Below are 12,052 nucleotides of genomic sequence, written 5' to 3'. Positions count from 1 at the left end.
AGGCCCGATTAACCATGAGGCACACGATGAAGCACAGGCCTCAGGCCCCTTGGTTTTGGGTGCCCCCAATTATTTTGCATTAGTACCGTAGGCGTATGTAGTGAAAGTTGTTGTGCCAGTGTGTGCACAGTCGGTAATTTTTAAGTAACGATTTCAAATTGTGTAACGATTGCTAAATATAATTTTAAAATAACATGTTACAAGTGAGGTTTTACAAGTAGCCTAATGGTACTGTAGTATAATAATCCCTGCTCATATGCCATGGAAATGTAGTTTTACATGATTATATACATCACATGTTTCCAGTTAGCCTAGGGCTAGGGACATGATTTTTTTGATTGAGGTTTTTTGGATTATTCTTGTTGGGAATAGTATCATGAACAACCCCTATCAACAAAATTGGTTAAAACAAGCTGAAAGTGTGTGTTTTTATTTTTTGAAATCACGAATCCAACACATAAGGTTTTTGTAGCCCCTTTCCGAAAATGTCTTCGGGAAATTCCCTTTCTACGTCACACCGGTGAATTGATGAACGATTGTAGTTTTTCACTGTTCAGTTCAGTTCAGTTGTTTTTATTTCTAACCTTCACAGCAAAGACAATTACACGACAACATAAAGACATATACTGCATTAAGACAGCTGAAAGCGACGTTTCATTTGCTTAGTTGAGGTTTAGGCTACAAAGTAAACTGTTAATTCATTTGTAAAAGTTGTTTGTTGGAGCAAAAATGCCTGGAAGATGTGTTGTTTGGGGATGCAGCAATAATCCGAAGCCTGGGATAAGTGTTCATCAGTTTCCCAAAGATCCAAACCTGTTTAAAAAATGGCAGAAATTTGTTCAACAAAACCGAAAGTATTGGAAGGCTAAAGCAAGCTCACAAATTTGTTCCGTACACTTTGACAGTAACCAATTTGAAGAATCGAGTCTACAAGTACAATTGGGGTTTTCAGGCAGGTAAGTTTCTACAGCCTAGCCTGGGTTAGACTGCATTTCCAATAGTGCTCATTGCTGCATTGCTATACTAAACTACCATAGTGTTATTAAGCTAGACTACCACTGTCACACATTAATTGGGTTAGTCTAATGTCGTTATTTCAAAGTTGATCTTTGATAAGGTTTACAGCAGGACAAGAAAGTTTTTTTTTTTAAATAATCTTGAGAGTTAACTGTAAGATAATTAAACTTTCAGTAAAAGGATTCTCAAGAAACGTGCAGTTCCATCAATTCTTAGCCTGCGGCAAAACGTAGCTTGTACGTCTACGGCTGAACCACATGCAAAGACAGAGAGGAGTGCTGTCAGAAAGCGCCGAGTTCAACAAGTAAATTAGCTACCATAGCTAGCCTATAAATTGCAAACCTACTAGTTATATTCTCTCATACTATTCAGGTTTTGTGTTTATACTACGTGAAGGTTAGTAAATTATCTCGTAGCCTACATATAAAGGTGTTAATGATCAATTTTCTTTTCTACTCATAAGACTGCCTTTAAGTACCGTACTTTTTCTTTAATTAACACATATGTTAAGTTCTATACTGGCATGTCAAGTGCACTGCTGTATTAGTCTACTTAGAGAGTATTTTATGTGGTACTGATGCCAAAAAATATTTCAGCTTTTGCAACATGAAGTAACTACAGTGCATTCGAAAGAAACCCAAAATATTGGTAGCAGCCTTGTAGATCAACAAGTGGTGTCTGTGGAAACAGAGTTAATTGCTGGTCAAAACTCTACTAGTATAACAAAAGAAGCAATTGATGAACAGGAACAGCCTTTGATGATTTATGAAGCCATGTTTATAAATCCACAATGCAAAGTTGCAATGACCCAAACCGTTAATGTTTCCAATACCAGAAGTATAGGTAATAAACTTGTTAAATAGGTTACTAGATGCTAGCCTATCGATGTTAGTCGATTTCATAATCATGCTACACTGCCCAAGGTTTAAAATAAATTATTTTTTCCTTCTTCATCAAGTTGTAAATAACTTATTGTACTGCAGTGAAATATATTGTATGTAGGCTACTGGTAAATTGTTACACAATCCACATGTGCTAAAAGTTTTCAATGATCCACTAAAGTTATTGTAGTGTCATCCAATAGTTAACATTGCATTAAAAGTATCAAAGATTAATGTTAGTGTTACAATGAAAAAAAGCAAATCCTTCATTGAGACAATACCACAGTCATAATACTACTGTAAACATTAGTTAACATAACATACATACTAGTTAACATAATTTATGACTAGCTGTATCAGCCACATTTAATTTCTGCAATGTTTTAGGCATCCAATGCAATGTACCGATAAGATGTAGTGATGCCGCAACTCAATGTGTAATACCGGTAATGGATTTTATTCAATCTTCTACTCCCATCCATAGTGAAAATGAAGAAGACATGCATGAATGTTTGGATGAAGATTACAATGAATCTTATGATTCCATTTCTTTCGAATGTAATGAGTAAGTGATGCATAATATTCTGGCTTGTGTTGACACTTGGAATGTCTAACTGGAGTTCATAGCTGCCTATTGAGCTGGAGTAGGTCAGGTCTTTATTGGCAGAATGCCTCAATTTGTCCAGCTACATCCACTTTGAAACATGTATTGATATTTTCTTTGTATTTTCCAGATCAGAAGCTAATCAAAAATCAATACCGGAAAATAAATATGTGATTTTCCATAGCATGCTCATGAGTTTGTTTTTAATCTGTCAATTATGTGGTAAGGCAGGAGCAACAACTTCCAGTACATGCAAGGGAACACTGTTGGCAGTTAAACAAATCTGCCATCACTGCCGTCAGTCTTACAAATGGTTTAGTCAGCCATTTGTGGGTGGAATACCAGAAGGAAATATTTCGTTAAGTTCCTCTATTTTGTTCAGTGGAGCACTACCTACAAAAACTTTACGTTTTTTGCGCTTTTGGGGTGTTCAGTGTTACGAAAAGCGTACCTTTTTTCGACATCAAAAAAAGTTTTTAATACCTGCTGTCAACCATGTCTGGAGTATGAAGCAACAGAATGTACTGCAAGAAGCAAAGAAGGATGTTAATCTTATTTGTGGTGGTGATGCAAGATGTGACTCTATGGGCCACTCTGCTAAATACGGAATCTATACTCTGATGGATGTGAAGCAAAACCGTATTTTAAGCATGGAAATTGTCCAGGTAAGTTTACATGTTCTTACGATGCTACTTGCTACAAAATCGTGTCCTGAATTATGTTATGTTGTATTTTCATCTTTCAAAGGAATATATATAATATTGAATGGAGTTACCCACAATTCTGATGTCGTAATTTTGCTATTTCCGCAAATCACAAATGTAATGGAAAGCTCCCCAAAAGTTACATGAGTATTGTATACAACGAATACATGTTTTCCCTCAGTAGTTACTACTGTTCTACCTAATGTAAGACGTGTGTTTAGAGTAATGAGGTCAAGGGAAGTTACCACATGGAATTAGAGGGATTGAAAAGGTGTCTCCATACCCTTTCTAGTGCTGGAGTCAACATATGCACATTGATTACGGACAGACACCTGCAGATACAGAAGTGGATTAGGGAGGATCATGAAGAAATGACGCATTACTTTGATATATGGCATGTTGCAAAAGGTAAGCGCTAAACATTGAAGCAAAGAAAACCATAAAACGATTAACGATCTAAACAACAAGTTTAACTCTATTAGTCTACTCATTTTTCATGTAGTTTAGTTTGTGCCAAAAAAGATCTTGCTAAATGCATTAGTTATTGCAATGTGAATGGAGCATTTAGTGATCTAGTCATTCGTAAACCATTTTATACTGCAGGCAACTCGCTAATTCTGTAAATTTCCTTTGGTTAAGGTCTTTCGAAAAAACTTGTTGCTGTAGAAAAGAAGAAGGGATTTGTGCTTGTTTCGAAATGGCGACAAAGCATTATAAACCATCTGTATTGGTGTGGTTTGACAAGTGATGGAAATGGTGATTTAGCTTTAGCTAAATGGGACTCTCTGCCAAATCACATATGTGACATCCACACTGGACACAGTGAGTTATTTCCTTCGTGCTTACATCTGCCACTTGCGAAAAGGAAGTACTTCACAGCAGGTTTGTTCTGTACTTATTGTCTTTATTAACCTCAAGTGTGATTGCAGTAACATAAAAGAAGGCTGTTTCAAAAGCATGCTAACTGCTTATATTCGCTCAGTGTTGGATAAAGTACCTTGTGCAATTTTCGACTTGGCTTTTAAGTGTTTTAAGTTGACATGTGAAGTTTAGTAGCAAGACTCTTTATTTTCAGGATCTGAATGTTATGAAGCTTTGACAGGATTGTTGGGAAGCAAGAATCTACGAAAAGATGTCACGAAATTGTCCCCGGAAGGGCAGACGTTTTCCATAGAGGCCTACCACAGTCTTGTCAATCAATTTGCACCCAAAATGTTTCACTTTGGTTATGCTGCCATGAAATGCAGGTAAGCCATTCAGCAAATATTCTGCCTAACCATTGTTAAAGAGGCTTTTAAGAATGTAATAAGCCTACAGAGTTATAATGCAATGAGATTGCTAAAAAACAGCTTGTCATCGTCAGTAATCAACGCTTATGTTTAACTTTAGATTGTTACTTGCGGCCCTTCATTACAATGAAAATAGCAGAAAGGAGCAAGCTAAAACAAAAGACGGAAATTTGCAGTTTTCTCTTTCCTTTCCAAAAGGCAAAGGAGGTTCTCACACGCTAAAAAAGATAATGCAAGAATGTACCTTCAGTAAGAATACATGTCTTCTAAAATTGAAATATGTGCTAAAGTCTACTTAAACAACCTAATAGTGCGTTTATTCGTTTCTAAAACTCATAAGCATTTGCTAGTCCCTAAACACTCAGCCAGCTATTCTTCGACAGTTGCAGCTGCTTGCTTCGGTTAAATTACGCGATGAACATTGACTAGAAATATATTTTATAACCCTTGCTTTGCAGGTTACGTTGCTGAACTTATAGCTGAAGTGACTTCAAGAGTTGAAGATGCTAGTAATGACATTCCAGAGGAGTTGTCATGGGAAACCCCTCCTCCTTTATGTCACAATCTCAAGCGTCCAGATAAACAGAGTGTCGTCAACAATCATATATCGCGTTTTCTTACAAGCGCACCAGTTAATAACAGTGAAAGTTCATAACCTTATAGATGTACTTCTGTGTTTTTTGAATGTACGCCGTACAGCATATTATTTCATATTTCGCTTTCGTTTGGGATTGGTGGTCGTATTAGTTTATCTTTCATTGATTTCATTTTTCACCATTGCCATTTCTTTGACTTATTGCTTAATACCATCGCGGACATACTTAACCGCTATAAAGTAACTTACAATGCAACATAAGTTAGTAGCCTATTGCACCATATTTGTATCAAACTAGATAACACACATTGGTGAGTCTTGTAAAAGTACTTTATTAAGGGGGCGAAACATTACGTATTAAACAATAATATCGATATAACTTAAGACTTGATATGGCTTCTTCAGAAGAAGCCATATCAAGTCTTAGGTTGTTCTTCAGGTATTTACAGTTGAAATCCAACGAAATCGTCCTCATTGTTTTGGAGCGAGAATTGGGTTCTTATACAAGTCACGGCGCATGCTGGAAGAACCACTCTAAGGTTTCGACCAAGGTACCCCCAACACCAACGGGCTAATTGCCTATATGCAATGTGCCTATGGCGCTTATGTTCAGGAGCCCCATGAACTCCATACTGCTGCTTGTACTGCAGCCAGGCCATTTCTAACACATCCACATTGAGACAGGCTGCCTGAAACCCAGGGTGCTCTGTTATGCACTTTATTTCGCAGCCATACGTCTCCCGTCCTTCTCTTACTTTTTGGGCAATGCACTCTATTTCGGTGCAACACCTGCATTCCGCTACTGTTGGAAGGATATCGCAGTTGTCGCACTTGCACCTGTAATTTTATAAAAAAAAAATCAAATTGCAATAGCCATACGGCATGCATATCACTTGTGTACTGTGGTGTTAAAATAAACACTGTTTTGATATCAGTGTAAGGAAGTTTTCTTAGAAAGGCACTAGATCTAAAGGTGGATGGGAAGAGGAAACGCGGTCGTCCAAGAAGTGAAACCTGGTGGGTAACGCAGTCTACTACCGGTAGGCCTACTTATAGAAATGCTTGGGATGATTACCGTAATGGTCGCATCGATGAAAAGGAATGTTTATAGAAGGCCACATGTTGTTATATAATAACTTCAAAGTAAATTGAGTAGCCTAATATTGCGCAATGCTACACAGCAAAAAAGTTATTGCCTTTCCCACAGTTTAAGCCATTTATAGGCCGCAGACAAATGTTTGTTTACAATTGGTATCTATATTGTGTAATGCTAATTAAATTTAGTGTGTAAAAATACAAACGCTGACAACATACCAGTTTAAGCTGTTCGTTCGAAGCTCAATATCCGAATCCATTGCTTCACATACTTCAATCTCCTCTTCTGAGCTGCTTGCCAAAGGCTCGAACATGTACGGTTGAACATGGTCGTGATCAGATTGCATCGGAAGATGTTCATTTCCAAAGTCACAAAATACTTCAGCCTCTTCATCAGAACCGCTGCTAAAATCTTGTAATGTCTCCATACCACGTTATTGAAACAAAATAACTTCACTTGCTGCTTGTCCGAATTACTTATTTCTGCAGTGCGATCTGACATCGATGCAAGAGAATTCCCGGTGAAACGTCATCGCTCAACAGTCGCCTTTACGCAGTGACGCGTGTCGGATCGTCAACTATCAGAACGATCTCCAGAAATGGAAGCTACAGCTCAGCAAGGCAAAGACAGTGTCGGCGGCCTTCCACCTAAACAACAAGGAAGCAAAACGTGAGATCAACATTACCACCGATGACGAACACCTCCCCTACTGCGCCGAACCCACCTACCTCGGCGTAACCCTGGACAGGTCACTCACGTACCGACGACACCTGGAGTCACTGCGCAAAAAACTATCTGCGCGCGTTGCACTTTTGAGGCGGCTGGCGGGTTCCGGCTGGGGAGCTGATGCGAAAACCCTTCGCACAGCTACCTTGGCCCTTGTCCATTCTACCGCTGAGTACTGCGCACCAGTGTGGTGCCGCAGCTCTCACACCCGCCACATTGACACCGCCATCAATGACGCACTACGCACTGTGACTGGATGCCTGCGTCCCACTCCAACGGACTGCCTTCCCATCCTTGCAGGCATCCAACCTGCTGAGCTTCGCCGAAAAGGAGCCATGATTTCCCTTGCTCGTCGCGCACTGGACCCCGACCACCTCCTCCACAGTACATTCCAGCGCCTACCTGGAGGACAGCAGCGACTGAAATCAAGACGCCCATTTGTGCCCGCCGCACGACAGCTTCTGAACAACGTTGAAGATCTTGGAATAAGTGCGGCACACTGGACGAACTACACATGGAACATGGAGTGGCAAAACAACACCTCCCGACTCCGTGACTTCCTACCCGACGTCGATCCCCACCCTCCGGGAATGTCCCTCGCAAGACTTGCGTGGGTCCGGCTTAACCGCCTACGAACCGGCGTCGGTCGCTTTCGTTCAGACATGTGCAAATGGGGCCTGGCTCCCTCACCGGGATGCGAGTGTGGCGCCACAGACCAGACAGTAGATCATGTCGTCCATGACTGCCCAATTCATCAACCACCACATGGAGCGCTTGGACTGAAGGCCCTGGATGACGAGACTGTCGAGTGGCTGATGACATCATGCCCAAACATATAGTCCAGAAGAACAGCTCATACGACGAAGAAGAAGAACTATCAGAAAGTGAAAATAAAAGGCCCTCAAAGCACCCCAAATACAGCTCAAAAAAACTTTTTTTTTTCAGGCATTCTTATTGACCACGTATAAAATCAGAAAATCACTTTTGTAGAAAAAATTTTTTTTCATGTCCCTAGCCCTTTAAACACTTATTGCCATGGGTAAAATCAGGTGTTGCTAGAGTTATGATTAAAGTTAGGAAGGGTTAATGTAAGGTTCGTTGCCCAGGACCAAAAAAATTTCAAAAATACAAGTTTTTATTCTCAACAGCTTTATACTTTTCTCAAATTAGGGCAGAATTCCTTATCTGGCAACGCTATTGAGGCTATTTTTACACTGTAGCCTATAGTGTAAATATAGCCATAGCCATAAAACTGATCAAATGTACCAGATAATTTTACGTAGCCTACAAAAGAAAGTAGTTAGAACTTAGTATGGCCTAGTAATTATTATTCAAGCTCATCAATCAAAATACTCACATTTCTCTACTGCATTTTCAAATAACTGCTAATAATTTACTAATAATTGTAGACTAAATCCTGGAATACGATTACTATTAATGATGGTAAGAAAACGCGATTATCCAAGTGAAGCGGAAAAAAGGAAAAGAAGAGCTGACAAAGCTGAGCGTGACAAGAATATTTGAAAAACAATACCGTCAATGATTTCATTTCTTCAGAGAGAAGTTCAGGTTGAGTCAAATGTTAATATTGGCACGTCTGCTGCTGAAGCAGTTGCTGTTGTTGCTGATGCATCATCATCATCTTCCATTGCATCATCACTAGATGTTAATTCCAGCAATGACGCAGTTCAAGGTGATGTTACATCAACATCCAGCGCCTCCTTACCAGCAGCTCACTCTCCTGATAATCGTTCTAGTCCCAATATTTCTTACCGTAATGATATTGGAAATTTGCCTGAAATAATTACGTCTGACATGAAAGAATAATGGTGTAGTGTTGGCAGTAAAGACTGCCAACCAGTGGAGGCTCGTTAAAGGGAGCTGTGGAGCTGCAGCTCCCTCTGCGATCTGGCATCCAAATAGAACTTGTTGAAAATACCGTTGCAAAAATTTTCCTCGACGTCCTCGATCGCGATGATTCTAAAAAATGTTTTACTGCAACTTACTTTCACTGTTCTTGCATGTTCACTCTTAACATTTTTTTTAAAATTCGAATGGAAACTCTGTGGAGCTGAGCAACCAGGTAGCTCCACGAAGGGTAGCTACTTTAACAAGTCGAAATTCTGCCACTAAACTTGACTAGAATGAAACCGCCAACCAATCATAAGCTACGGTTGAAGTGACGTAAAAAATGGCGAAAAGAAGATGATAGAAAGCAAATTAAGTGATGGATTTTTTGTCAGCTGGTTGGCTTAGGGGTTAGGGTTAGGGCTAGAAAGTAGTCATTTCATTGACACGGGTTCGATTCCCACCACTGCTATTGCTCTTTTTCTTCTGTAATTACCAAATAAAGTTCAAAACAAGCATTAACTCTCTGGATGAGTGATAGAAGGGTCACAATTGGACGGTAGCCTCTTATAACACGTTCTGATTGGTTGGCGGTTGCATTGTAGTCATTCGCAGTGGCAGAATTTCGACTTGTTAAAGTGGCTACCTCCAGGAAGGAGATGAAGGCATCTATGACGGTTTGGGAAAACCCCATTGACGCAACCGCAAGCACAGGCTAAAGCGAAGATTCTTGATCGCCTCTGGGAGCTGTGCTCCCAACGGTTTGACTGTTTTCCAATGTTGCTCAGATAAGCACATACACTGGTGGTTTCGTTAGACAGCTTACCGGTCATTGGCTATAGACTATGAAACGCAGAAAAGTTTTATTATTTGACATAACTTAGCCTGTAAATAGCTGTTCATTGGCTAGATTTGCCTTATAACATTATATAGCCTACTCAGGATTTTGTTCTATCAGTCTACAGTGAGTAATTTTTAGCATACATGGCTGCAAGAGCAATAGGCAGGTAGGGCACTTAAGACTAACCTGTGAGATATTGAACCAGTCTCTGGAGTATTATAGCCTGAGTATTATATTGATACATTATTCCTACTGTCTTATCCCTTTTGAATTGTTAATTATGTACTGTAGACAGATAGAATAAGTACCTGTACTGGCAAGCCATTTTGTATTAACTAAGCTGCTAAATTGGCTACACTGCCTGACTATCTTTTATTTTACCTACACAAAGCTTATGTAAGATTATTGTTTTAAATTGTGCTATCATCATTATACTGAATTTTAAAGCTTTTTTGATCTGGTCATGGACAACTCTGTTCAATATTTGCAAAGTATAACTTTCCATAGGTTATCATTACAAGAAAAGATCAATATTAAACTTGAAGGTAGGCCAACACCTCCCCTTGAAATTTCACAAAGAGCACCATCCAGCAGTAGTAGAAGTTATACCCGGCATTTTAATCAAAATTTATACAAAACTAACTTGTGGCTATGTGGCTGTAGTTCAAAAAATGCATTATTTTGCTTTCCATGCTTACTGTTCGGTGGTGATACATCATGGACAAAGTCTGGAATTAAAGATTTAAATCATATCAATTGAAACATAACAAGACATGATAAATCACGACTTTACTTGAACAACATGGTAAATTTATTTCTTTTAGGTACAGCTAATATTGTTTCCCAACTTGATTCTGGATACAGATTATCAATTGCTCGCCACAATGAGAAAGTAAAAGAAAATCGGCAAATTCTATCAAAAATTATCAACTGTATCAAATTGTGTGGGAAATTTGAGTTGCCACTCAGACGTCATGATGAAACTGTGGATTCAAGAAACCCTGGTGTATTTAGAGGTTTGATTGATTTTGCATGTGAATTTGATTCAAGTTTAAATGCACATATTAGCTCTAGCTCTGTATTCAAAGGAACGTCAAAGATGATTCAGAATGAGCTATTAGAGTCCATCATGGAAATATGCAAAACAATCATTAGAGATCAACTTAATAAGGCGGATTTTTTAGCTGTTATGTGTGATGAAACCACATACATCTATGACAAAACACAAATGGTGATTGCTTTAAGATATGTTTGTAAAGGCAAGGTGGTTGAAAGATTTTGGGGATTCTTTAATCCACCAAACTTAACAACAGAAGCTTTATCGTCAGTTTTGTTGCAAGAATTAGAACCTTTGACAAGAAATTACCCGCGAAAGCTCGTTGCATAAACTTATGATGGTGCAGCTGCCATGAGCGGACCCAGAAGTGGTGTTCAAGTAAGAATTAAAGCAGTTCATCCCAATGCTCATTTCCTGCATTGCTATGCTCACCAGTTGAATTTAGTTCTACAAAAATCTTGTTCACAGTGTAGAAATACTAGAATATTTTTTAACAACTTGTCAGGAATTCCATCATTTTTTTCCAATTCTCCTCAGCGAATGTCTGCACTAGAAGAAGTTGCACATCGTCGAATTCCTTGTTCTCCATCTACTAGGTGGAACTTTAAAAGCAGAACAGTGCAAACTGTATTCGACCTAAAAGATTCCCTTATTGAATGCTGCAGTAAATTGGAGGAATCTAGATCAGAAACTACAGGTAATGCTGCCAGTGGAATAAAGCGAATGCTAAATGATTCTAATTTCTTGTTTTGGTTAGAATTTTTTTACAGAGTAATGCCACATGTAGATATTTTGTATTCACATCTCCAATCATCTACAACGGATGCAGTTAGAATCAGTTCTTGCTTATCTGTCTTCTCTGCTGCTATTCAAAATATCCGTAATAGCCTGGATGAAACAGCAGCACCGGATGAAAGAGTTAAGAGAACATCATACCACAGCAGGATACATGAAGCAAAAGAGGTTTGTGACACAATAATTGTTCATTGCAGAGAAAGATATAAATTCACTGGTCATCTGGAAGCATGCAAGCTGCTGAACTTTTCAAATGTTGAATCTTATCTTCAGCAGTTTCCCAATGAAATATTAAAAAGATGTGTTGAGGCATATCCCATGCTTGCTGAACAAAAGCTGAAAGGAGAACTTTCTTTGTTGTACTCAAGGGAAGATATTTTCATGGGTAAAAATTTGTCAAATTTATTGGGATCATTATCATCAGATGAACTTATGTTAGAAATATTTCTAGAATTGGTAAAATTGTTGAAAATTTTTATTACTACACCAATGACAACTGCAGAGCCAGAACGCTGTTTTTCCACCCTTAAGCGAAACAAAACATTTTTACGTAGTACAATGACCACTGACAGATTATCAGCTTTAGCAATGATTTCCAT

At 38.8% G+C, this 12,052-nt stretch overlaps 2 protein-coding genes across 2 annotated transcripts; one reads left to right on the top strand and one right to left on the bottom strand.

The window, feature by feature from the left end:
• The first annotated feature begins 729 nt into the window (after positions 1 to 729).
• LOC145769854 (uncharacterized) lies at positions 730 to 5,460 on the top strand. The gene is made up of 10 exons (XM_082581402.1): positions 730 to 956; positions 1,192 to 1,321; positions 1,614 to 1,860; positions 2,286 to 2,463; positions 2,633 to 3,167; positions 3,428 to 3,614; positions 3,846 to 4,088; positions 4,282 to 4,453; positions 4,596 to 4,744; positions 4,954 to 5,460. Exons 1-10 carry the CDS (start codon positions 730 to 732, stop codon positions 5,148 to 5,150), a joined length of 2,265 nt encoding a protein of 754 aa, XP_082437528.1. The 3' UTR covers positions 5,151 to 5,460.
• A 73-nt stretch (positions 5,461 to 5,533) lies between these two features.
• On the bottom strand, positions 5,534 to 6,679 carry LOC145769002 (uncharacterized). The gene is made up of 2 exons (XM_082580629.1): positions 6,405 to 6,679; positions 5,534 to 5,927 (listed from the first exon to the last, which is right to left on the bottom strand). Exons 1-2 carry the CDS (start codon positions 6,611 to 6,613, stop codon positions 5,534 to 5,536), a joined length of 603 nt encoding a protein of 200 aa, XP_082436755.1. The 5' UTR covers positions 6,614 to 6,679.
• Between the last annotated feature and the right edge of the window lie 5,373 nt (positions 6,680 to 12,052).

This window comes from Aplidium turbinatum, chromosome 1 (genome assembly GCF_918807975.1).
Source record: "Aplidium turbinatum chromosome 1, kaAplTurb1.1, whole genome shotgun sequence".
Taxonomy (NCBI): Eukaryota; Metazoa; Chordata; class Ascidiacea; order Aplousobranchia; family Polyclinidae; genus Aplidium; species Aplidium turbinatum.
This window is presented reverse-complemented; position numbering and strand designations above follow the sequence as displayed.